General features: G+C 43.0%; 1 protein-coding gene across 6 annotated transcripts in view; it reads left to right on the top strand.

The window, feature by feature from the left end:
• The window catches only part of MAP4K2 (mitogen-activated protein kinase kinase kinase kinase 2), a 166,674-nt gene that overhangs the window by 67,626 nt on the left and 71,333 nt on the right, over positions 1-27,715 (top strand). For 5 of the 6 annotated variants that reach the window (XM_033957390.1, XM_033957389.1, XM_033957394.1 and 2 more), the window contains exons 13-18: positions 2,697-2,775; positions 12,345-12,403; positions 14,785-14,837; positions 23,279-23,317; positions 23,833-23,866; positions 26,512-26,692. In XM_033957390.1, coding sequence (XP_033813281.1) covers positions 2,697-2,775; positions 12,345-12,403; positions 14,785-14,837; positions 23,279-23,317; positions 23,833-23,866; positions 26,512-26,692 — 445 coding nt within the window. The remainder of the gene's footprint in view (positions 1-2,696; positions 2,776-12,344; positions 12,404-14,784; positions 14,838-23,278; positions 23,318-23,832; positions 23,867-26,511; positions 26,693-27,715) is intronic. The other variant, XM_033957391.1, reaches the window with a different exon arrangement.

Here is a 27,715-nt window from a genome sequence, read left to right as displayed (position 1 = left end):
TTAAAAGGATAAAAAAGAAAAGAAAGGGGAGGCATTCATAGTTAAAATATCAAGAACCGATCAAACAAAGACATATAGTAACAAAGGGACCTATAGGTAAGGATAAGTAAAGTACATCGAGATAAAATAAATTAAAAGGGAGGTAAAAAGGGGTGGAGATAACAAAAGGGAGGAAATATTCTGGCCAAGACTGTTGATATGACATCCCTTTCTTTTTTTTTATGGTTGGTAGGCATCTCTAATTAGGAATGTCTTTAATTTGCTTCTGAATTTGTCCAGGGAGTCTTCAAGTCTGATATCTGATGGTAGAGCATTCCATAGGGAGGGGGCTGTGACAGAGAAAATAGTGTTGCGCGTGTAGAATAGTTCTCTTATGGATGGGATATTAAGTTTTGATTGTTGGATCTTAAGGCACGTGATGGGGTATAGGGAATAAGGAGTTTATTGAGAAAGGCTGGAGAGTTTGTTTGTTTAATCTTAAAGACAAGTAGAAGAATTTTATTGTTCTATGTGATATGGGGAGCCAGTGAGCTTCGCGGAGTAAATGGGTAACGTGATCATATTTTCTTGCCCCATGCATGAGTTTGATGGCTGTATTTTGAATGAGTTGAAGTCTGTGGGTTTCCTTTTGTGTAATGCCATGATATAGAGAATTACAGTAATCAGCTTGGGAAATGACAAGTGAGTGAATCAGGATTTGAATAGAGGAGGGGTCCAGGTGCGATGTAATTGAGCGAATTAATCAGGGTTTGTAGAAACATCCTTGGGTTATCGTGCTTATTTGATCATGATAATTGAGGTCTTTGTCGAGGATGACCCCCAAGAGTTTGATTTTAGTATCAATATGCACTCACTTTGCTTTCCCTGGACTGTCTCCCATTTTTCTCTTAAACCGGGGGTCGGCAACCCGCGGCTCCAGAGCCGCATGCGGCTCTTTTCCACCTCTGCTGCGGCTCCGGTAGTGTGTCACGCAGGAATGCAGCTTACAAGTCCAGCGTCGCGGCGGGAAATAGCCACGCTGAGCAGTGAGCTCAGCACACACAAATGAAAGCCTTGCTTGCTGATTGGTCCGGCGGCCCCGCCCCGCCGTGCCGCCGGACCAATCAGCAAGCAAGGCTTTCATCTGTGTAGTGCTGAGCTCACTGCTCAGCGTGGCTATTTCCCGCCGCGACGCTGGACTTGTAAGGTGCCTGAAAAAGAAATCATCCTGGCCGGGGTCGGTGTCATGCTCCGGTGATCTACAGCCTTCCTATCTCCCTCTCCCTTCTACCTGCTTCCGGCCACATCCCCTGCTCCGCGGCTCTCTTCGGCAACTCAGCAGCAGCGATCGACACAAGCTTCTGACGTCGGGGCCTACCCTCTGCGAGTCCCGCTTGTTTCAACTTCCTTTTTCCACAAAGGCAGGACTCGTAGAGGGAAGGCCTCGATGTCGGCAGCTTGTCTTGATCACCGCTGCTGACGAGTTGCTGAAGAGAGCTGCGGAGCAGGGGGATGTTGCCAGGTGCAGGTAGAAGGGAGAGGGCCAGATGCAGGACTCGTGGGTGAGGGAGCAGAAGAGAGAGAGAAAGAGAGAGGGGAGGGAAACAAAAGGAAATATTTCATACTGGGCTGGGCCGGAGTGGAGGGAGGGTGGAAAGATTCTGGCTACAGGGTGCATTAACAATGGGAAAGGGGGGAAAGCTGAAAATGGAGATAGTGACACAAAGAAGAGAAAGGGTAAGCAGGACCTACTGAATAAGGATAGAGATACAGAGGGGACATGAAGAGGAGGTGAAATAGAGACATAGAAGTAATACTGAAAAAGTGTGTGTGGGGGGGGGAGATAAAGACATTGAAAGGGCAAATGGTGAACATGGGGTAAAGACAAGGACAGAGACAAATGAAGATTCTGAAAAAGTGGTGAGATAGGGATATAGGTGAGATGGACACAAAGAAGGGGGATGCTGGAAAATAGGTGGAATGGTAATTCTGACAGACACAGAAGGGAAATGCTGGATCAAGGAGAGATGGGGCTCAGGCTGGATGGAATGAGGAGAAATGCCTTGTTGGCCCGGAACTTCCTCTCCTACATCAGAATTGACGTCAGGGAGCGGAATGCTGGTCAGCGCAACACTTCTGTAGGGAAAGCTTGGGACGGCGGTGGCTTGGGGGCTGTTCCCCGATTGCGGTGGCAGCAAACCGAGTGGCTTGGGGGACGGCACGGAGACAGAAAGAAGGGGGAACAGGGAGACAGAAAGAAAAAGTTGGGGGAGAGAATGAGGTCCTGGAGGAGAGGAAACATACAGGAGGCTGAAAGAAAGGAAGAAAGATTGGATACACAGTCAGAAGAAGAAAGTGCAACCAGAGACTCATGAAATCACCAAATAGCAAAGGTAGGAAAAATGATTTTATTTTCAATTTAGTGATCCTGTATATAGCATTAAGATAAGAAACAATATATGCAGTGTTAGATTTGTTTTATAATGGTTTTGCGGCTCCAAGTTTTTTTTTCTTTTCGAAAACGGGTCCAAGTGGCTCTTTATGTCTTAAAGGTTGCAGACCCCTGTCTTAAACCCACCAACGGCCCCTTCTGTTTTTTCATTCCCTCTTTTATCTTCATCTAACCACCCTCTTGTTCTCCCCCCTCCGTCTACCTCATACCTGCGTCCTTTCTCGTTTGTTTTGGTACAGTGAATTATACCTGCTCTTTCTTGCAGACCTGCAATATCTTCCCTGATAAAATCCATTCGATTGGCAAACACAACCAGGTGGAAAGAACCCATTCTGAGATACAGTGTAAGTTTGTTTGTTGGTTTAGAATTTCTTTTTTTTTTAAATATTTGCATTTCAATATATACAATCAAAGAACCGGCTTTGAGAAGAAATCCAAAAATTAATTAATTAGTTTGTCTATGCATTATGTATGTCAACCTTGTTTCCCTTCTGAGCTTGTTGGGGAGGAAAGGAAATAAAACTAACCAAATAAATAAATAAGAAGAAAAAACATACTACAGAGTGAATTACTTAGGAAGCTGGAACCAAAGTGAAGAAAAAGGTCAAAAGGACAAATAAAAGACTCTGGATTTTACTAAACTGCGGAAGAGCTTCTTACCGCAGGCCAACGAGGTAAATGTTCAACGCTCATAGGAACTGAACGAGTGTCGAAGCATTTACTTTGCCGACCCACGGTAAGAAGCTCTTCTGCGGTTTAGTAAATGGAGCCCAGAGTAAATTATCTACTGAATAAACAAATATCAGGCCAAATGATTAGGTGGCATTTGTAGATGCCCTTGTAATACTTTTAACCTTCAATGAAATATTGCAACTGCACTGGTTCAAAGAAAACGTGGCTCTTGCTTTAAAAGGAAATAAAGCATTTAGAATGAAAGCACAGCTGAAAAAGTAACTCCAAGAAATGCAATAACAGACTGGTGCAAAGCTGTGTCCATCTAGAGACATCTGGAAAAATGGAAACTCTACCTCCCAGGAAATTGATATGACCAGATAAGGTCTCAAAACTGCCTCTTTATCTTGCAAAATTACAAAAGAGGGATGGATCTTCCTATAACTTCAGTTTCAGATGGTTTCAGGAGATGGTTTCTGAAACATCTATCCCCCTTGCTTCCTATAAGACTATTCCAGTCTTATCTTTAGATGTAAATAAATAATATATCCTCTGAACAGGTGGCAAATGCGTCTCTGAGTATTTCAAATTTGTGGTCAGAAAATGATAAAACAAATTCTTAGATGTTATCAACCTGGAAACTGGAAAGTTCAAGAGTCTCAAATTTAGATTTCTTTTGAAGTTTTCCAGGTTTGCTATCTTTCTCATAATCAAATTGTTATCATAGGCCCATTAAGCAATTGTACTTTTCAGTTCAGTTAGAGATTTTTCAGCGTTATCAATCCTAGAGGTTTGCAATTTTAAATTAGTCTCTTGATTTTGCAGTCTAGTAGATGAGTTCAGCATTATAGTGACTAAAGTAGAGCATAAATAAATTCTCAAGAGCAGTCCACAGTGCTTCCATATTCACAGTTGGTTTTACAAGAGGCTTGAGGAGAACCAGAGTAGGAAATGAATACACAAAATCACTTCCCTAAACACAATGTTGAAGACCAAAAGGTCTGTTTTATGCCATGCCTCAGAGACCGAGTATTCAGGCAACAACTGCTAGATACTTGTTTCGGTCAGCGTCTCAATCATTGGCAGATGGCATGTACTACAAGTACTATATTTCTTTAATGTTTTTTTTTTAATGTTTTTGAGAATCATTCGCCAAGGACTTAGGTCATTTTTTGGCTCCGCACTGTCTACGTTTTCCCCTGATGAAGCCATACCAGGTGAAACGGAGGCCCCGTTGGGTTTGAAACAGTGCTGACATCTCAAAAAAGATAAGTGCTTTTGTTTAAATATATGCACTATCCAAAACAATTTTCATGATATTTGATGTCAAAAAAAGGTGTTATTACATCTGCTTTAAAATACTATTTAATAATTTATTGAAACAAAACATAAAAAAGAACAAAAACATTAAAAAAACATTAAAGAAATATAGTACTTGTAGTACATGCCATCTGCCAATGATTGAGACGCTGACCGAAACAAGTATCTAGCAGTTGTTGCCTGAATACTCGGTCTCTGAGGCATGGCATAAAACAGACCTTTTGGTCTTCAACATTGTGTTTAGGGAAGTGATTTTGTGTATTCATTTCGTACTTTACACTTCTTTAGTATTTGATTTTTGGGAGAACCAGAGTAGCCAAATTGTTAAAGTCTGTACCACCCGCTGTTATACCATAGCCATAGACCTGGTGTAACTTCTGGCACTAAATTTGGCAAAGATGTGCATAACTTACAGAATTTTGTGAGTTACATGTATACATGGGAGCCCCGCCCATGCCCTGCCAATGTTGATGCCTTCTTGCAAATATGCGTTCTGTTACGTCCCTTCCATATTCCATACTCTAGGTGTTGAATCCCTTCCTGCAATCCAGGAGTTGCAGAAATCCAAACACTTTTCTGAGCATATGCTCCTTCTATCTTAGAAAGTGAGTTAGAGCCCCTTACAGTTTTCAATTTATGCAAGCAATCTGTGCAGAAGTCTTTTGATCGGCTCTGCATCTTTTTCTTATTTTTTTCACTTAAAGTTCATTTTTTTCTGGCAGCTTCAGTACCGTGAGACCTCATGCGGTGTCCTCTGCCAAAGGAAAGGACGCAGTCCTTCGGAGCCAGACTGCTGCTTCTCAGAGAAACTTTGGTGGATCTGTGGAGCCAGCCTGCTTGTGCCACCCTTCTCAGGGTCCATTCCCCTGGGTGCTTGCTTGTCCTCTGACACTGTCAGGAGTTTAAGCGCAGGCTGTATGTGTCCTGAGTAAAAGTCCCTCCGGATTTCAGGGCGCAGACTGCGTTTTCTTCCCCTGGTTGTGTGGAGAAGTTCCGGAGAAGGGGGTGGAGGGTGGAGGTTCCAGTCTAAGTTCATCTGACTGGTAGTCTGAAGATCTTCAGGTTTGGTCATTTGAAGCAGTTTCTGAGGCAGAAAATCATTTTCCTCCATTTAGCTGCAGTGTAACAGAGCTTGCAGTCAGGCACTTTAGACTGTAAGTATTCCTCCATTATTTTCTATGGGAGCTTTGGAGGTGGTCTGTGGGACTCTGAGGGTAAGGTTCAGGTCTCCCACTTCCCCAAACCCCAAATTGCCATTTTTTTCTTTTCAGATTTTCTTTATTTTTGCCATTTTTCACGCAAATTCGCTGGTGGGGGCCATCTTGGATTTTAATCTATCTTTTTTTCAAAGCTTGATTTCTGCCTCAAAACCCCTTCAGATGCTGCTCCCCTGGACAGAACCAGCTCACAGCAGTCTCCATTGGGGGAGGCTCTCTGCCGGGGCAAACCTCTTAGACATGCAGTAGTTCAATCATGATTGATGTCAGGCTGGGGTGCTCTCTACGGAGACCGCTTCATTCAGGGGCAGTGGGCTACCATGTCAGAACTGTTGATCGTTCATCTGGAGCTTCGGGCTATTAGCTGGTGTTGTCTTGCTCTACTGCCCACTTTGGCAGGGAAAGAGGTACGAGTGTTCAACAACGCCAGGTCAGTGGCATATGCGACTTGTCACGGGGCACCAGCAGCGCTCCCTTGGGCCAGGAAACTTGTATACTGTTTCACTGGGCAGAGTTACATCTTCTCTGTTTCTCTGTAACGCATGTGGTCGGAGTCAAAACCGTACAGCCAGACTTTCTCAGTTGACAAGTCCTGGATCTGGGAGAATGATCCCTCTCACGAAGAGCATTCCACCTTATTGTGCAGCGCTGCGGCCCACCACAGACAGACTCGATGGCTTCAGCCAGGACCTTGAAGGTCAGGCACATCTTCAGTCGAAGAGCAGAGTGCGGAAGTTTAGGTCTGCACACCTTGGTTCTGCTCTGGCTGATTCACAACCTCCTTTATGTGTTCCCTCTGTGGCCTCTGGTTGATCGATTCTTCCGCTGGATAGCGTCACATCCCATCCTAGTGATCCTAGTGTCTCCGGGTTGGCCTCATCTTCAATGGTAAGCGGATCGCGTACATCATCTTCAGTGGGATCAGAAACAAAAGCTCCGTCTTCTTCGCAACCTTCTCAGTCAGGGTCCAGTACCCATGGAGATCCCTCAGCAATTTGGTCTTTCAGCATGGCTCTTGAGCGCTCAGCCTTGATGGAGGGTGGTTTTTCTGAGGTGTCCATTTTGACGTTTTTGAAGTCTAAGCAAACCTCTACTTTGGCTTCTTATGCCACAGAACATAAGAAATGCCTGCACCAGATCAGATCTGGGTTCCATCCAGTCCGGTGGTCCGCACACGTGGAGGCTCAGCCAGGCGTACCTGGGCGAATACCTTAATCAGTTGTATCCCTCAGTGTGTCCCGCAAGAAGATGTGCGTCCAGTTTTACCTTAAATCCTAAAATGGTAGTTTCCTCCACCACATCTTCTGGGAGAGAGTTCCAGGCGTTCACCACCCGCTGTGTGAAGCAGAACTTTCTGACATTTGTCATGGCTATGACCCCTCTCAGCTTCAGTCCATGATCTCTTGTCCGAGTCACATTTGACAAAGTGAATAACGCTGTTTCTTGCTCTCCATCCTTTCCCCTTGTCGGTGAGCGAGTTTGCTCCATTTTGTCAATTCCTTTTAATATTTTTAAAGTTTCTATTAGAACCCCTCTCAGTCTTCTCTTCTCAAGGGTGAATAATCCCAGATTTCTGAGGCGTTCTTGGTAGCTCAAGTTCTCCATACCTTTTACTAGCTTCATCGCTCACCTCTGCACCCTCTCCAGCAGTGTTATATCCTTCTTCAGATTCGGAGAACAGTGTTGGACACAGTATTCCAAGTGTGGTCTGACCATTGCTCTATAAAGCGGCATTATGACCTCTTTCGATCTACTCGTGATTCCCTTCTTTATCATGCCCAACATCCTGTTAGCCTTCTTTGCCGCTGCCGCACACTGAGCCGACGGCTTCAGATTCCTGTCTATCAGTACCCCCAGATCCTTTTCCTGTTCGCTCTTCCCCTATGTTATACCTAGCAGTTTATACTCATGCTCATTGTTTTTCCTGCCCAGGTGCATCACTTTGCATTTTTCTACATTAAAACTCATCTGCCAATTTTCTGCCCATCTCTCAAGTTGGTTGAAATCTCTCTGGAGTTCCTCGTTGTCTTTTTGTGATCTGATTGCCCGGCAAAGCTTTTTGTCATCTGCAAACTTGGTGATGAGACTGATCGTTTCTTCTTCCAGGTCATTTACAAAGATATTGAATAAGAGAGGCCCAAGAACCGAGCCCTGAGGCATGCCGCTAGTTACTTGCATCCAGTCCAAGTACTCCCCATTTATGCCTACTCTTTGCCTGGAAGGCTTTCCATCAGTGGTGTGCCAAGGACCCGATAGAGCCTGAGCTAGCTCCCATTCTGGTGGTTCTGTCTTTTCTTCCTGTGGGCTTGGATATGGGTTTAGCTGTGGCCTCCCTTAAGGTTCAGATAGCAGGCTTTTCGTGCTCCTGAGCACATAGCGGTTCCAGTTCGCTTACTACTCATCCCCATGTGACCAAGTTTCTGACAGGTGCACTTTGCTTGCGACCTCCCTTGTGTCTTTCTTTCCCAATGTGGAATTCTTCAGGTGGCCAAAGCCATGACGAAGCTTTACTCAATGGACGCTGATTTCCATCAGCTGTTTCTTCTGCTGAAAGTGGATTTCCTGGTGGTGCAGGTTACCAAGCATATTTCCCTCCACAGCGAAAGGATGCACAGGACTGCAGGCTGGATTTTTGTCCTTAGGCAATTTGAGGCCATGGTATTGAGGTTGAAAACAGCAGCAGCAGTGTTATACGTTGCACATGTTTGCCCTTTGAGATTACATTGTTCTCTGGGAGCGGATGCCAGTGCAGATCCCCAGTTCCTTATGTCGGGAGTGGATTATGTGGCAGATGCTCTATATGATCTGTTCAGGGTCCTGAGTAAGGTTTCTGTATGTGCTATTTCTGCCCGTAGAATGCTTTGGATCAGACAGTGGGCGGGAGATTCCTCCTCTAAGGCGGTTACTCTGAGCAAATTGCTTTTTAAAGGTCAATTGCTCTTTGGTAAACGTCTTGACGATCTCATGGCCAACCTGCAGGATCGTAAATCAAAATCATTACCAGACAGCAGGCCAAGGACCCCTATAGGGGGTCAGATTGAGGTAATTTTCATGGCTTTAGGTACTTGCGCCACTACTCAGGAGGACCTTTGATCCATAGATCATTTCAACGCTTGAGATTTGGAGGTGCCAAGCATCCCCAGTCATCAGAACATAAGAATTGCCGCTGTTGGATCAGACCAGTGGTCCATCGTACCCAGTAGTCCGCTCACACGGCGGCTCTTGGTCAAAGACCAGTGCCCTAACTGAGAATAGCCCTACCTGCGTACGTTCTGGTTCAGCAGGAACTTGTCTAACTTTGTCTTGAATCCCTGGAGGGTGTTTTCCCCTACGACAGATTCCGGGAGAGCGTTCCAGTTTTCTACCACTCTCTGGGTGAAGAAGAACTTCCTTACATTCGTACGGAATCTATCCCCTTTCAATTTTAGAGAGTGCCCTCTCGTTCTCCCTACCTTGGAGAGGGTTAACAGCCTGTCTTTATCTACTAAGTCTATTCCCTTCAGTACCTTGAATGTTTCAATCATGTCCCCTCTCAATCTCCTCTGCTCGAGGGAGAAGAGGCCCAGTTTCTCTAATCTTTCGCTGTACGACAAGTCCTCCAGCCCTTTAACCATCTTAGTCGCTCTTCTCTGGACCCTTTCAAGTAGTACCATGTCCTCCTTCATGTATGGCGACCAGTGTTGGACGCAGTACTCCAGGTGAGGGCGCACCATGGCCCGGTACAGCGGCATGATAATCTTCTCCGATCTGTTTGTGATCCCCTTCTTTATCATTCCTAGCATTTTGTTTGCCCTTTTTGCCACCGCCGCACATTGCGTGGATGTTGATCATAACTCATGGGTTAAGGTCTGGGAACTTTGGAGGCCAGGGAAGTAGCTGGAAGTCTTGGTTGTGCTCTGCAAACCACTCACAAAAAAGTCTGGTGGTATAACATGTCACATTGTCCTATTGAAAGATCCCATCGGCTATAGGGAAGATCATCAACATGTACAGGTGTACTTGATTGGCAGAGATGGAGAGATACCCATATTGGTTGAGAATGCCTTCCAGGGGTATTAAGGGACCCAGACCAAAACAAGAAAACATTCCCCAGATCATAACGCTGCCACCACCAGCTTGTGTACATCCAACAGTGATTGCGGGTGTTTATTCTCTGTATTTTCACGCCTGACACATCAAAGTTCGTCCATTCAGTGGAGCTCAAAACATGCCTGTTCTGAGAAAACAACCATCTGCTAGTCAGTGCAAGTCCAATGTCAGTACTCCTGTGCAAATTGTTGCTGTTTTTTGCGTTGAACCTGTGTGAGTATGGGTGTAGTCTATAGCCATCTGCTCTGGAGCAACATTCACAATAGGGTTTGCTGCACAGTCATTTTGGGCATACATACGGAAGCCCCCTGGTTCATTTGGACTGTGAGTTACTCCACAGTAGCGTGCTGATTAGCCTGCACCAACCTGCGCAGCTGATGTTCACCTCTTGCATCGATGGCTTGTGCTGCCCCACAATTACCATGTTGGGTCATCGAAAAGGTTCCATTCGTCCACTCATGGTACACTTTAACCACAGCAGCCCATGAACAGTTCGCTAACTCTGCTGTTTCTGAAATGCTGCTGCCCTTGGCCTAGTAGCTAATGATCATGCCTTTTTCAATGTCTGATAAATCTTGCTTTTTTTCCCCATGAAAGCCACGGTTGCTATATTGGCAACTTGTTGACATCTCACTTTATATACCCATGAAGTCTGTGTGCGACACATGAATTCGTTCACTGGCTGTGCGTTCCTGATGTCAGAGGTAGGCGGTGGTCATAATAATGTGACTTGCCTGTGTACATCCTTCAATACATTGACCTTTTCCATCATGGAGTCTTAATCTCGTTCTGCAGGCACTCACTAGAGCTCCATATGAGCCTTTGGAAAAGGCATCATTGATGAACCTGACAGTGAAAACTATGTTTTTAGTGGCAGTCACATCAACACAGCGGGTGTCGGAAATGCAGGCTATATCCTGCGGAGAACCCTTTTTCAGAGTTTCAGAGACTGGGGTATTACTGCGTACAGTTTACTCTTTCTTGCTGAAAATAGTCAAGCTTTCATGTTAACCAGGAAGTACAGTCGCCTGCTTTCATATCCTTAGGGGTCTAAGAAGAGTGACAAATTCAGAAATTGCTGGCAGAGTGTTGCTTTATCTGGAAGTTGCGAATGAGTTTTGACTGTCGGATCATATGTGCTGGTGGGTACTAGCCGCCGAGGCTGGCTGGCTAAAAAAGCAACCATTTCTAGATGGATTTGTATATTGGAAGAGGAAAGCAACTTCCTATATCCTTAAAGACACAATCCACTAGGAGCATAGCTGCCTCCTGGGTTGAGTCCAGAGCAGTTTCTCCTGAAGAAATTTGTAGGGCGGCCACATGGTTCTCTCTTCATACTTTCAGAGTTTTATAGGGTGGATGCAGTGGCCAAACTGGATACTGCATTCAGGTCTTCGGTACTTTTAGCAGGCTCATCTGTCCCACCCTAGATTCTGGGGGCTGCTTTGGTACATCTCACAGGTTCAAGACTGATGTTCCTATTGCACTAGAAGGGAAGATTAGGTATTTAACCTTGATAATCTTCTTTCTAGTAGATAGGAACATCAGTCTTGAAGCCTGCCCTGTCAGATGTTTATTTGCCTGCTTACTGTCTCAGACATGTCAGTATTACTGGATATCTTGTTTCTTTCCTCTGTCGAGTAAGGTCAAGGATAGGGGAGACTACTTCTATTCTGAAGAGACCAGGAGTTATCTTTCAGAATTCCAAGACTGTTAGTTCAGGTTGCACTCCGTTAGGTGGCTTGTTCGTTCCACCTCATTACATGTTTTAAATGGCTCATGTATATTTTGTGTTAAATGTTATGGTATGAACAGACTTGTTTCTCAGGGAGAGTCCCCGTACCTATCCCTGTTATGTTTCCTCTCTAGGGCCAACCATCTGCTTTGATAAAAACTGAGGGATTACAGAACAGCCCAGAGAGAGGGGAGGCAGAGCAGAAAAATGTAACTGAGGCTTTCTACATAGAATCTCACAGTCAGGGGTACACAACCCACAGGTGTTCCTATCTACTAGAAAGAAGATTATCGAGGTAAGTACCTAATCTTCCCATATACACTTATGTGTGCACATATGCTCATAAATGCCACTTATTCTGCAAATGCATGCATTTTTTAATTGGATGTATTTTACAGATAGGTGTTCACATGGGTAGAGTCTCATACATGTAACTTGTAGTATTCAATATCTCCAGCATTGAGGCATGATCACTTTCAGCAGCTGTATAACATACACATATATACCTAGTTACATTACTATTTTATAAGGGAAAAGTAGGCACCTAAACAATCAGACATTCTCTGGGTGCCTATATATAGGCACAATGTTTATAGAATTAACCTCACAATTTTTCAACAAACCCAAGCCTTGCCCAAACAGTTCACCCTTGAATTCTGTGTCCCTGAGAGCTTTCTGAAATCACCATTTATACAGGCATTCAATCTATGTGTGGAAATGCTGCTATTTTTGTCTGTTAATGCTTCTAAAATGACCATCTTGGAATTCCATATGAATCGTGAGAGGATAAGGGGATATGCTAGGCACCAAAGGGATGATTAGTACAGTAAATTCACTTCTTTAAAATGATTCAGAAGTAGGTTTTTGTTTTCTTTATCAGTCAATCAAGTGAAATTTGGGATGCCAATGAGAAAAGAAACAGAACCTTATCCTGGAGTGGTAAGTGAAAACATGTTTTTTTCTATGCAGGGGAAACACTGGGAATGGTGCAAGACCATTGATTGTGGAAAAGTTCACAGCTCCCATGGTCCCAGCAGGAGATACTTTTGGGAAGAGTCAGTGGCAGAAGTTAAAATTAAGAGGCCCCCAAACCATTTCTGAAAGGGCCCCCAAAAAGGGAAAGGCCTACTGCAAAAGATCTGGGAGCAGATGCAAGAAGGTCCTCTTCTTCTATCTCTTCCTGTTTCAAGCCCACACTACAGTGGCTGCTTGGCCAGAATTCACACTATGGTGAGAGTTCACAGTTTGTGCAGTCCTAGTCTTTTTAAGCAGGAGGTACTACTAGGAATGACGTGAGACCTGAGTGGAGAGAAAGGGAAAACGTACAATACCTGCAGTAGAGCCGGACCAAAACTGCTTTTTTTTTTCATTTCGGCTGAAACCGCTACTGAAACTATATAAACACTTTCAGCTGAAACCAAAATTGCAGCCAAAACTTATTGCCTGGTTTCGGCTAAAATCGAAAGATGTTGTGTGGACGTGAATCAGAGAGACCCACTGGAAATTGTCAGAGCTTGCAGTTCGCAACCCTCTGCTAAAACCACAAGAGATTGTTACCCTCTATTCCCAGGAACTGTAAGCACAGGCTGATAACTAATAGAGCTATTTTAACAAGGACTTCTTTACAAATCTGGCATGTTAGGTTCCCGAGTCAGTGCAGATGTAGGAATGGAGGAGCCACCTAATGTCTAGTGCAGTAGCCTGAAAACCTGGAGAACTGGGTTCAATTCCCACTGCATCTCCTTTGATTCTGGGCAAGTCACTCTATTGCCCCAGGTACAAAATAAGAACCTGAATATAATAATGTAAACTGCTTTGATTGTAAAAAGAGAAAGGCAGTATATCAAGTCCATCCCCATCACCTTTCCTTTTTTCCCTTATCCCCTGAAACTGGAATTTTGTGAGAGCAAGTATGTAAAAAACAAATCATGATTTCCAGCTTTTTATGCTTACCCAAACTCTGCACAAGAGAAAGTAACATTGCGATGTTTCCTGTTTTGTATTTAGTTCTAAAACTGATTAAGGACAATATAGATTCTTACTAAAATAGGGTAAAGCAGTGGTTCTTAAACCTGTCCTGGGGGTCCCCCAGCTAGTCGGGTTTTCAAGAAACAGTACTCCCCAGATATTCACGGGGGTTCTGTTCCAGGAACCCCCGCGAATGTTGGAAAAACCGTGAATACAGTTTTTAGCGGGGGGAGACAGGAGAGAGCAGCCGGAGAGGCTGGCGAGTGAAGGAAATCACTCGCTGTATGCTCCGACCATCCCTTCCTGTACTAAAGTTGGGCCTTACCAATTAGGAGCTGCATGTCAATCACTGCAGTTTCCTTTCTCATAAAATCCAACTTCTGCATGCTACAAGTTTGATTAAAATGCTGCATCTTCATTATACATAACAGCCTGGAAATTCTTTAGAATTGCCCAAATAGTATCCAATTTAAATAATGAAAGACCATATTTTACCTTTATCAAAATCACTTCTGCACACTTGGGACCTCAGCTAATTAAAACTGAAACTAAAAGCCACAGTGCTTTTATAATGCCTGACTGCGTGACATTTGGAGTGACAGCTGATGTTCTATTTCCACAGAGACGTTAGTTCCTAAGAAGCTTATCATCCCAAATTTAAATTCCTACTAAACTTTTGTTTCCAAAGCATTTATTTGGAGCACTCTATATACCATATAAACTATTATGCAAGATCATAACTGCATTAATTGCAATAACATTACACAAAAAAAGAATGCAAAATGTCGCTACTCCCCTAGACTACCTTACAATACCTGGTGGTCTAGTGGTATATTCAGGGCAGGAGTGATATCTAGTCGCTCTTGCCCTTGTCAGCTCTACTCTCAAAATAGCTGCCATGCCTTCTTGCTGCAGTCTTACGAGATTGCCACTAGAGGTCATGGCAGCCATTTTGAGAGCAGTGCCAACATGAACAAGAGCAACTGGGCATCCCTTCTGCCCTGACTACATCCCTAGATCATCAGGGATCATAAAATAAGCCCGAGGAGGCACCTATAGGTCAGGGGGAGAGGCAGTTCCTGTTTTGAGAGGAGGGGGAGAGAGGGAGACAAATAAGACAAAGCACAAATTTTCAGCTTCTACTGAAAAAGCATGGTCAGTTTTGGCCGAAACTGAAACCATTGCCTAGCCTTTCAGATGAAACCAAGCAGAAAAGGATTTAGGGCCAGTTTGGCCACTGAAACTGAAATTCTGTCAGCCTCTGAACTGCAGTTCCAGATGGAGGCACTTGAAGTCTTAGTTTCTTGAGATCAGGAGATATTGCATAACTCTAATATGTCTTTTCCTGACAGAAGGAAGAAGAGGATGAGTGGATGTTGCCAAGTGATGAAGAAAGTGGAGGACAGTAAGCCATTCTTTGTATTCTCAATTAATATACTAATGCTTTAGGGCAGTGGTTCCCAACCATGTCCTGGAGGACCACCAGGCCAATTGGGTTTTCAGGCTAGCTCTAATGAATATGCATGAGAGAGATTTGCATATAATGGATGTGACAGGCATGCAAATCTGCTCCATGCATATTCATTAGGGCTATCCTGAAAACCCAATTGGCCTGGTGGTCCTCCAGTTCAGGGTTGGGAACCATTGCTTTAGGGTACTTGCCCCTCTGCTAGTCCCTCTAGCTTAGGATCAGCCAAGATTTTTCAACAATGGGCTGCATGTTTTCAACAGTGTGGGGCACATGAATATGTTAGCTTCTCGTAGCATGATTATACTTAGCTGAAAATCATAAGTGGGCAAAGCACCCCTGTCTAGTTCAACCACTGCCTCATCTCTTTATATTTGGTCTGAGAATTTTAGAACATTTTTATAATGAACTTTCTCCAAGAATAAGCTGGCATATTCTCATACATGAGTGATGTCATCCATGGAACCCAGTACGAACACAGCTAAGTGCACTGTCACTTTAAAACTTTAAGTAATGCCCATACCATGCATGTGCAGGTGCCTTCCTGCCTGATGTCGGCTCATGGGACCATCTGTTCTTAGTTTCCCACAGAGCTGAGAAACTGTGTCTTTGGTTTCTCCTCAGTGCATCAAACCATTTTTATTTTATTGTAGTTTTCTTCATAATTCTTTATTTTTCTTGTTTTTTAGTCATTCCCTCGAATTTGGTTAAATTTACTTCAGTTTTGATTTTTTTTGGCCTTTGGGCCACTTCAAAACCTCTCTCACCACAGGGAGTGTTAATGGGTTTTCGCATACTTTTCACTCGAGTTCCCCAACCATCAAGCCTTTTGACTTCATATCAGCCATTTTTCCGTCCATGTCAAAGTGGGTAACGAGTAGCTTCAAGAAATGTAATCGATGTAATCTGACTATTTTGCGCTCTGATCCTCATAATTGATAGAAACATGATGGCAGATAAAGGCCAAATGGCTCATCTAGTCTGCCCATCCGCAGTAACCATTATCTCTTTCTCTCTCTGAGAGATCCCACTTGCCTATTCTAGGCCTTTTTGAATTCAGACACAGTCTCTTGTCTCCACCACCTCTTCTGGAAGACTGTTCCATGCATCTACCACCCTTACTGTAAAAAAGTATTTCCTTAGATTACTCCAGAGCCTATCACCTCTTAACTTCATCCTATGCCCTCTCGTTGCAAAGTTTCCTTTCAAATGAAAGAGACTCAACTCATGCGCATTTACATTACATAGGTATTTAAACGTCTCTATCATATCGCCCCTCTCCCGCCTTTCCTCCAAAGTATACAGATTGAGATCTTTAAGTCTGTCCCCATTCGCCTTATGATGAAGACCACACACCATTTTAGTAGTCTTTCTCTGGACCGACTCCATCCTTTTTATATCTTTTTTAAGGTGTGGCCTCCAGAATTGTACACAATATTCTAAATGAGGTCTTATACAGGGGCATCAATACCTCCTTTTTCCTACTAGCCATACCTCTCCCTATGCAATCTAGCATCCTTCTAGCTTTCGCCGTCACCTTTTCAACCTGTTTGGCTACCTTAAGATCATCACATACAATCACACCCAAATCCTGCTCTTCTGTCATGCACATAAGTTCTTCACCCCCTAAACTGTATCGTTCCCTCGGGTTTTTGCAGCCCAAATGCATGACCTTGCATTTCTTAGCATTACATTTTAGCTGCTAAATTTCAGACCATTCTTCAAGCTTTGCCACGCTTTTCTTCAAGTTATTCACACCATTCAGCGTGTCTACTCTATTGCAGATTTTGATATCATCCGCAAAGAGGCAAATCTTACCCAACAACCCTTGAGCACACCACTGGTAACATTCCTTTCCTCAGAGCGATCTTCATTGATCACTACTGTCTGTCGCCTTCCACTCAAGCTTCCAATCATCAGAGGAAGGCATGCAAATGTTAAAAAGAACAGTGTCTAGGTCCTGACCGTTGTGACCTCTGTCTGAGTATGCAAAAGAGGACACTTTAAGCCTGACAACTTCAGTGTGAAAGACTTTTTGGTTTGGTATCAACATCAAACGTGGTGGGAGATTTGAGACCCAACACAGCCTGTATCAACGCTGGCATCGGTATCGACACCATATGCACTGATGCCGCATAGAGAGTGTCAAGCATCAGGCTCTTTCCAAAATCAGGACTCAACGTTATCTTCCTTCATGCCTCATCCATCAGGAGAGATAGCACTTAAAAAACTTAAAAAGCATAAACATACTTCCTCTTCTAGGCATGGCATGGCATCGTCCCAGGCATCCACCTCCTTGATGCATAGTAAGTGTCAATGCACCAGACATCATTCTCCATTGCTGCAGTTCATCTCTTCTCCCAGGCATGCCTCGATATCGAGGTCTCCCACACCAGATAACATGCACCACAGACTGCTTCCATGCTGATGTCTCTTCTGGGGCAGATGTCGACTCTCCAGGAGGCTATGCTCAAACAAGAGCTTTCAGGGCTACTGCAGATGCAGCCTATACAGGCTTTGAAGGTGTCCATGTATGCTGCAGCCCAGCCAAAGGATACATTGGGGTGTCATTCAAGGACAAGGTCACGTACCCCTGCTCAGTGTTGAGCATTGGGATTCTATATATGCATCATCAGAGGAGTTAATCTTCTGGGTCAGAGCATCAACTCAGCACACACTCTCTGATTCACCTAGAAGGGAATATTTTGAGGAATCTGATTTAGATATCTCTAACCATTTAGATAACAATTTACCAGACTATTCAGCACAAGAATGCTATGGCATACCCTCTGACCCTTCTCCTCCACCTTGAAGATGTAAATCTCCGCCAGAGATTATATCCTTTACTACCTTTGTCAGACAAATAGGTCAGCTCTTCCAATTAAAATGAAGACAGAGGAAGAACCTTGTTCAGAAGTTTTTGAACTTCTTAACTATGAATCACCACCAAATGACTGTATCATCATCATCATCATCATAATAATAATAATAACAGTTTATATACCGCAAGGCCATAAAGTTCTATGCGGTTTACAATGATTAAAAATACATCAAAATTGAATAAAACTAAAAAGTTAAAAGCCAATAACTAAAAACCCCTAAAGAGATCTGATTATTGCATGATAAAATTTTACAAATCAGTCACCCAAGTACTTCAAAAACAGATATGTTTTTAGATGTCTCCTAAATTCCCCATAAATATCAGTAAGCAGAAACAATTGTTCTAGATCTTTGCCCCATAATGCTGCCTGATATGAAAAAAGATATTGATGATGTTTTTTAAGTTTACATCCTCTAACCGGCAGAAAAATAAAATTCAGGTGTGAGCTTCTCTTATGTCTGTTGGTTGCAAAAGAGAAAAGCTCAGTTATGTATCAAGGTGTCTGTACATGGGGTCATGAGAGATGCCCTATTTAAAAACTAGGCGACTCTTCTTTCAGTCTATGTATCTCCTAAAATATTTGATACAATGTACAGAATAAAAAAGTGTCCAGGGATTTGAGGGAACACAACTTCAATATCACTCTCAAGTTGTGGAATTTACTCTAAAATGCTTATGTAGTTCTAGGTCTTATGCTTCTGCTCCTCCAGGAAGGAAAGCTAGAACACTAGACCCCTTTGGTAAACACATTGATCAGTCATCAATGCTTATAAATAGAATTCTGGACTACCAGTTAAATTCTTCCATTTATTTAAAATCCTTGCTTAAACAACTTTCAGAGTATGAGAAATTCCTCCTTCAAGAGAAACTAGAGTTCCAACAGTTATCTAAAAACTTGTTCACTGCCAGAAAGTTTGTTGCTAGAGGCATATTGATGCATCCAATGTATCTTCTAGAATACTATTATCAGCAATTGCTGTGCACCGTTTATCTTGACTCAGGGTCTCTGATCTAGACACTTCAGTCCAAGAGTGCCTTTCAGATGTGCCTTTCAAGGGTCGTCATATGTTTGGAGACAAGATTAAAGAAGTGGCTGATAAAATTAAAAACACATAGACACTATGACAACTGTGTCTAAGCCTCAAATCTCTCAGGCTTCATCTTCTAGAAGATACTATTTTCTATCTAGATGTTCATATTACTACAACACAAAACATTATTACACTCGGCCATCTTCATCATTCTCTAGGCTTGCTGGTTGGCGGCTCAGTGCATAGCAACAAAAGACACAGAAATCTCAACCTTATTCTCAGTCCAAACAGCAGTTTTCCTTTTGGCTCTTTTCTAGAGCATTGCCAATATTTCCCTGACTCTACCTCCCATTCTCCCCATAGGAGGCAGATTGATCTACTTTTCACCGGTGTTGGACTCTAGTCACCACAGATCAATGGGTGCTTCAAGTCGTCACTCATGGCTGTGCCCTACATTTGATCAAAAAACCTCCAAATCACCCACCATAAGTTCTCTCTCTTTTTAGCTCCCTCCAGAAAACCCTCCTTCATCAAGAACTCTTATTTGTTCTCCAGCCAAACACAATAGAACCTGTTCCTCTGCAGGAGAGGGGCTGAGGGTTCTACTCTGAATATTTCTTGATACCAAAAAGGTCCACAGGCCTTTGACCTATTCTAGACTCGTGAGGCCTAAGCAAATTTTTGCTGAAGGAGAAATTTTGCATGGTGTCTCTGGGAACTCTTCTATCACTACTAGAAGGGTTTCCTACTTGATCTTGGCACAGATTGTGTTTATATAATAAAATGCCTATGTTCACTATCCTGCATTGGTAACTAGACAAGTCAAGTTAAAGATAGTCCAACATTTGAGTTATATAGTCTTGATAGAGAAGAAGCCCCATTGGTCTGGCATTGGATGTTTTCATATCATACAGTAGATGATTTATGGTTTGTAGTTCTTCTAAGAGTGAATTTGTTGAGAGGGGTGATATGTCTGTGATATTACTAAGGAGAGAACAAAGATTTATTTTCAAGTGGAACCATTAGAGCCAAAAGGGCTGGCACTTTAATTTAATTTAATTTAATTTAATTCTTATATATGGAGCATTTAAAGTGAGTGAAATTAGGAAGTGGGGTTGGCTTTGAAATTGCACACATTTGCAGGGGTGTTGGAAATGAAGGTGTTTTGGGCAGTTGAGCTGAGCGGTGTAAAACTTTTCAGTAATTTCTCTCCGGTTATCTGTAGCTGGATAAGCAGTTTGATAAAATGAGAAGGTAGGTAGAATATTTCATGCATTATTATTGAACTAGTAGTTTTGTTTGAGAATTAGGGAATACATATTGTTGTATATGTTTTTTAGTACCAACTGATAGAAGAAACATGAGTGTAAGACTGTTATAAGAAACATGAGTGTAAGACTCAGTAAGAACATAAGAAATGCCTCCGCTGGGTCAGACCTGAGGTCCATCGCGCCCAGCAGTCTGCTCACGCGGCGGCCCAACAGGTAGATTCAACTCCTGAAGACGAACAGGGAACACAGAACTTGTGTCGAGTTGAACAAGGGAGAACAGTACGATCCTTGAAGGGGTTTATGAGTGAGTAATGCATGACCCTTAGGGAACTTGCTGAATTGACAGAGGAGACAAGTTTGCATGGCAGTTGTACAGTTTCTTGTTTACATATAAACAGGACTGCCATTTGCAGTTTAAAGACTTTTTGTCCTTTTAAGTCGGCACAATAGTATGTTATGTGTGAGGATTAGGATTTTTTGAGTCTATAGAGTTGGACTAAAACAATTTGTAATCAGTTTTAATGAGCATATTTGGGGAATGTGATGTGTAATTATAGTGTAGCAACTGTAATATGATTAAAGTAAGACTATGAGATTTGTAGCAAATTTTGAATTTAACAACTTTTGAACTGTTTTACTGAAGTATTATTACATGTTTTGAGTATAGTAAAATTATTCAAATTAAGAGTTATTGACAATTTAGCTTCATTAAAGTAGAGTAAGCCTATTAGCAAAAGGAGATTGGCCTTGCTCTCTCTAGATCTCAAAGAAGCCGACACTCTCACATATCCTTCCTACCTAGTCCTTGACACTTCCAGTTCAAGATCTTGCCCTTTGCACTAGCCACTGCTCTTCATGTCTTCACGACATGCCTAGTGGTAGTTGCATCAACCCTTTACTCATGGGTGTTTCACATATTTCCCTACTTAGATGACTAGATGATCAAGGTTTCATCATCACAAACAGCTCAGCATTCCATCATTTCAAAAGTTTGTCTCTTTGAGCTTCTATGGTTTGCCATCAACTACCAAAAGTCACATCTATGGCCGTCTCAAACTCCAGCATTCATAGGAACACTCTTTAATACCATTCAGGGTTGAGTTTTCTACCCGAGCAGAGGGTTGACAATCTCATTCACTTGTGTTGAACAATCTAAACCCTCACTTGCAATTCAGCATGTCAGATGTCATGCTTTCTCTGTCACATGACTTGAAAGGTTCATGTGACACCATTTGCATGCCTTCAGGATTCCACAGTAGAGCTTATCAACACAATGGTTCCAAGCCATGGGATCCCTATCTACTCCAATACAAATGACCCCAGATCTATGGTATTCTCTCTAGCCCCCTTCCCACCCAAAACATCTTACCACAGATGCTTCAATGCTAGGCTGGAAAGCTCATTTAGATGGTCTTCATACTCAGGGAATATGGTCTTACCATGAACAGACCCTCCATATCAATCTTCTTGAGCTCCGAGCGATAGGGAACGCACTCAAAACATTCCAGGACTGCCTCATTCAATGGGTAGTACTCGTCTTTATGGACAACCAGGTTGCCATGTTCTATTTGAAAAAAAACAAGGAGGCACGAAATCTTATTCCCTTTCTCTGTAGGCAGTTGAGATTTGGAATTGGATTGCTGCTTGTGGGATACTTCTCAGGGCAGTTTACTTGGTGGGGAAACAGAATGTATTGGTAGACAAGTTGAACATTTCTTTAGCCTCATGAATGGTCTCTAAGCACGACGGTTTTACTTCTGATTTTCTCTCAGTGAGGAACACCGGATGTAGAACTCTCTACTTCCCCTTAAAACAGCAAATTTCCACAATTCTGTTCTAGACTCTTTGTCCCCATCGCCTTAATACCTTTCTACTTCATTGAGGGTGGGGGGACAAATTCTTCTACACATTTCTTCCAGTCTCTTTTATAAGGAAAACTCTTCTTAAACTTTGCCAGGATTGTGGTACCATGATCCTCATAGCACCCCTTTGGCTATGCCAGGTTTGGTTCCATTCTTCTAGAGCTCTTAATCAGAAAACCGTGGAAACTGCAACCATTTCCAGTATTTCTAACTCAGAAAGAAGAGTCACTGCTTCATCCCTTCCCCCATATCATATTTATAATTAACATCACACACATATGCGCCATATTTTGTCTTGTTGCTTCAAAAAATTTGGCACTTCACATCACTTGTGGTTGTATCCCACCATTTGTCCTTACTCACACCTTACAGTGTTTGTCTTTATGAATATCATCTTTAAATATTTATACATTAGTCATTTTTATCTTCATTTGTTAGGACCCCTGATGAAGGCGAGTTAACCAAAACACGAACCATGTTGGTTCCCTTGGTTTGTAAAAGTGGTAACATTAACCGCAATTAACAATTGATATAATAAACATAGCCTGCATCTTGTACGCTTGTCTGCAGTTTCTTTTGTTTTTGTTTGTGCTGCAACTTCATCCAGAGTCATGATCCTGGCAGCTTGGGCGTCCCACATGTAAAAATATTATGCCTGCTTGTCCTCAGAGAAAGCAAAACTACTTACCTGTAGCAGGTGTTTTCTTAGGACAGCAGGTATATATTCTCACAACCCACCTCTAGTTGGCTGCTTAGCTTTGTTACTAAACTGATGGTCCTATGAGCCAACATTGGGCAGAAAGGCACCAGCATGCATATGGTATGGGCACTGCCTAAGATTTAAAGTGACAGTGCACTTGGCAGTGTCCATACTGGATTCCGTGGATGAAGTCTCCCACATGTGAGAATACATGCCTACTGTCCTCAGAGAATACTTGCTACAGTTAAGTATCTTTGCTATATGGGCAGTTTAGGAGTTAGAGGGTTTAATACATTTATAAGATCAGGGAGTACCATAGAACAGACCTTACTTTGATTAACCTGTGGTCTGGAGTGCCATGGCCGAATCATTGAACATAAGAATTGCCGCTGCTGGGTCAGACCAGTGGTCCATCCTGCCCAGCAGTCCGCTCACGCGGCGGCTTGTTCTTCCTTTTTGGTTTTTGGAATGGCTCGTTCGTGGGTAAAAAACACAGTAGATGTTCACTCTTCCTCAACATCTTTACTATTTAGTGGGGCATTGGGTTACCTGGAGAATCCCTACATTTTTTCTCATAGTATCTTCAACTGCTTCTTATAGCATATTTCCCTCTTCCTTTTCCTTCCTTCATAGGAGTCTGATGGAATGTGTAGAGGAAGCATTGGAGCGCAAGTAAATAAATTAAAAACCTTCCTCTCCCCAACAACCATCACTAACCCTTATGCCATTGTACTCATATAACATACAACCAACTCTCACCATCTAACTGCTTGTTATCCCAGTCCACTCATCAAACAAAGCTCCCTCAAACTCTGTTTCCTAACTACACTATCTTAGCTAACCCATCTTGCATGAACTAGTTCTCATCCAAGTCAATATTTACTCACCCAACCAACATTAATCCCACCCCACCAAGTATATGTTTAACTTTGTATTTCAACTAATGTTCAGCCAACCCAACTAAACTAACCAACCAAATCTATCATGAAGTTAGTCAGCAAGTAGCTGATCCTTATCCCAACTAACTAATCTAGCACACAGTCACTCATTGCCCAAACTGATGTTTATCCAGCTTAGTCAACTATTCTCCCAGCAAATCAACCTGATGCATTATCAACCAACAATTAACTTTTTCTGGCTCCGAAACTTCATCTCCATCCAGTTGCTGTTTGTGTTCTTCTCTCTAGGAGTCTGACTATAAAGAAGTCGGAAGATCTGGAGGTAAGAGTAGTTTTTAGTTTGTTAATTACTTGATATACCACCCTTCTCAAACAATTGTACTAAAGTTGTTTACAATGCATAATAATGAAAGAAAAGAAACAAAATATAAAATATTAAGTTTAATCAAATATAAAGTAAATCAAACAAAAAATTACAGAAAATAAGCAGAAGATTAAGAAGAAAACACAAGTTAATAGATGCTAATATAATTCAAAGGTAAGAGTTAAAGAAATAAGACACTCAACCTCATATGCTGCATCTCTGTAAGTGCTAGCAAAAAAAAGAGTTTTCATTCCCATTGCTTGTAAGTATGCATGAGATACAGAAGGAAGGTGACAAAGGTTTTGGTGCTAGAAGCACATAGGCTTTGTGGATGCAGTGGGATACATTCTCAGCCCTAGAAACACATAGGCTTTATGGATGCAGCGGGGTAATCTCTCAGCCCTAAGTTGCCCACTATTTGATACACATTCAGACTTTGCTATAATATGGTTAGAATTTGTTTTCAAAGTCTTCTGAAAGCAATCCTGTTATCAGTCAAGAGTTTCAGGAGACCTTTAGGACCAAAGTCTATAAATGGCGTCCCGATTGTAGGCGGCGGTAGGCGTCCTATCACGGTCTAACCAGCCAATCGGGACACATGTTTAAAAAAAAAAACCCCAACAAAACACCCCGAGGCAGGTTGCCTACACTGTAGGTGTTTTCGTGAGCCTAGAGAGATGTGTAGGGCTGCTTAAGCTCGCTCAAGGATAGGCATTGGTGTGGTTTTGCCTGGAGGTGGCTTTAGGTGAGCTTAGTCGGCCTAGGCGTCTCCCTAGCACCATGATAAGTACATGAAATGTAGACCAGCAAAATGCTGGTCTACATTTCAAATAGATGTGGCCGCTGAGCCAATCGCGGCAAGGGAATCTCCCTGCTGCAATCAGTTTAGCGGCTGTAGCAGGGAACCAGAAAGGAGTGGGAATCTCTTCGGAAGTGGGGGGGGGGCATGCCAGCAGGAAGGACTGCGCATTCCTCCTGCCCGCCGACTTTGCAGCTGGGGGGGTTTCAAGCTACTCAGCTGATCGCAGCATGGAGATTCCCTTGCCGCAGTCAGCTCAGCGGCAACATGATTCTCGAACTGATGCTTATAGAAAATTGAGGTTGTTAGGTGGGGTTAGGCGTCTGTCTGTCAGAACAGACACAATTCCATATAGGATGCCCGTGTGTGATTCTCAAAAGCCATTTAGGCAGCTGCTGAGACCAGGCGTCCTATACAGAATCAGGCCCTTAGTGCATGTAACTTGCCTTAAATTACTGAGAAGGCATGTGCTAAATCTAAAGGAATAAATTCAGGAGAGATGTGAGGATTTGGATATGAATCTCCCAAAAAACTGACTGGCTGGGGGATTCCGAGGACAGGTTTCAGCAGACCTGAGTTAGTAACCTAGTAAATAACGACAGGTAAAGACTTGCACGGTTCATCCAGTCTGCCTAACAAGGTAGCCAGAGCTGCACCTGCACCATTCCTTACAGGTGTGGCCTTCATGATTGAACCACTGGTATTGCAAAGAGGGCAATTATATATGAGACATGAGTAGAATATTCTCCCCATCTACCTGTTCCAAATCCACCCATTGCTTTCTCTCTTATGCCTGCCAGGCTAATAAAGCCTTCAGTTGTACTGCCTGATTTGGTATCCCAAGTCCACCCCATAACACCTCCCAGACCACCTGGGAACACCTGTGGGCCCAAATAAACTGGGAGAAGTTTCTCTGTATCATACCAAGTACCCTGTCAAGCACTTCGATTGGTAAGGTAGGAAAAAGATAAAACATGGGTCACATTATATATCCAGAGCTGACCAGGATTTGTTGAATACACAGATTACAATGGAGGTGGTGTTCTGGGCTATTCAACAGAGTTCCCTTGGCAAGGCCCTGGGACCTGATGGATTTTGCAGGGAATTTACAATCTTATGAGAGATGACAGAGAGCCCCTTACTGCAATATTTAACACTGTTGTGGAACACAATTCTCCGGAGGCAAGCAGGGGAAATGCAGGCACACTTACTGGTGAAATCCTCTCAGTGAGCCTGAGTGTTGGTGCTCTAACCTAAGTTAAAGTAGGTTTGGGTTTTTTTTTTTAACCTACTGGGCATGTGCTGGCACCCTACCTTACGTGCTCCTCTCTCTTGCTTAGCTTGTTTTTTCTTTGACAGTTCCTGACAAGTCACAGCTCTCCCCTCTCCTCATATCTCCTCATAGAAAAATATATCAAATTTTACTTTACTTTACTTTACTGTCTTTCTTTCTTTCTTTTTTCTTTGTTTTCAACATTTTGAAAAAACAAACAAACCCCAGAGGGAGTCAACAAGACAATAATTTTTGTCTTCACTACACTCGGTATTTAAAAAATAAAACAAGAGGACAGCCAACATTTTGTTAACAGTGGGGGTATTATTTGGGACTGAATCAAATACAGATATTAAGTACAGCCCTAAAACTGAATTTGAGACCAATGTCTATACCCTACCTCCATTGTATGCAAATCTCTCATGCATATTCTTTGTGGGCATCTTGAAAATCTGATGGGCTGGAAATGACCCTTGGTCTGTGCTGAAAACCACTAGTTGAAGGGTTCCTATTTTCTCTCTTACCCTACAGATGAGTTTCGTTGAGCAACCTGGGCACATTATACCCTCAGGTGACACTGGAACCATTAAAAAGGCCTCACATGTGGCTGAAGGCAGATCTGTTATTGCAACTGTACCAACTCGTTCCGCAGAGTCCACAAGCAGCAGCTCCACCTCCAGCATAGACCTTCATGGGAATGATATGACCTCAGGTAGGATGCCCAAAATCTTTAGATGGGTAAAGATTTGATTGACGATGTCAATAGAGGTGGGCAGAATTTAAAATGGATATAATGGAGAGTTTGTTTTGATAAAATGATGGGGAAGCCAATGCTGGTATTATATGTCCCATTCGGCCAGTGATCAAATGATATTTCCAGTATAAGTAAGAATTATGTCATTTTTTTTCAGATTAGAAATTAAAGTTAGGGCCAACATGGTAAATGTTAGAGCTTACATGGTAAATGCTGTTTACAACTATGTGGAGAGTCCCTGATTTGATTCCTAGGTTGGTATTTCTACTCTGCAGATGCTTTGAATGCGGAGTGCAGTGGAAGGAGCATTTACAACCCTGGGGATGGGGGTGGAGGCGGGAGTTGTAGTCATTGTGTGGGAGTGACACCTAGTGGTCAAATCAGACCCAACTTAAGTCATTTGAGCAGAGCAGGGGAGAGGTGGTTGGTGCAAATGAAAGCTCATGTTGCCAGATCCTAGCTTGGCTATGACTGGTAGAGAAAAGGAGCAGAAGGGCGGTCCAAAAAAAAGCAAGTTCATGGGACATGACCTCTACAAGTCTATTTTTTTTGTTCTATGTCTGGTCAAAAGAAACCCGATTCTATAACCGATGTCCATGTTACAGACGCTGGTTACAGAACCGGGTTACTTTAGACACGGCTGCAATACTTATCGCGGCAAGGGATCTCCCTGCCACGATAAGTATAGCGGCCGCGGTTGCCAGTACACCCTCCTGAACCATCGCGGCAGAAGGGAGCTCAACCCCTCCTGCCTGAAGACCAGACCCAACCCCCCCCAAAGATCACACCAGGAGGGAGCCCAACCCCTCCTGTTCGAAGACTGCTCACCCCCACCCTGAAGATCACAGCAAGAGGGAGCCCAACCCCTCCTGCCCAAAGATCCAACCCTCCCACCCCGAAGATCGCAGCAGGAGGGAGCCCAACCCCTCTTGCCCGAAGACTGCCCCCGATCAATTGTGGCAGGAGGGAGCCCATTCTCTC

Source organism: Geotrypetes seraphini, chromosome 8 (genome assembly GCF_902459505.1).
Source record: "Geotrypetes seraphini chromosome 8, aGeoSer1.1, whole genome shotgun sequence".
Lineage (NCBI taxonomy): Eukaryota > Metazoa > Chordata > Amphibia > Gymnophiona > Dermophiidae > Geotrypetes > Geotrypetes seraphini.
The sequence above is the reverse complement of the archived record's forward strand: the minus strand, read 5'-3'. Positions and strand labels throughout refer to the sequence as shown.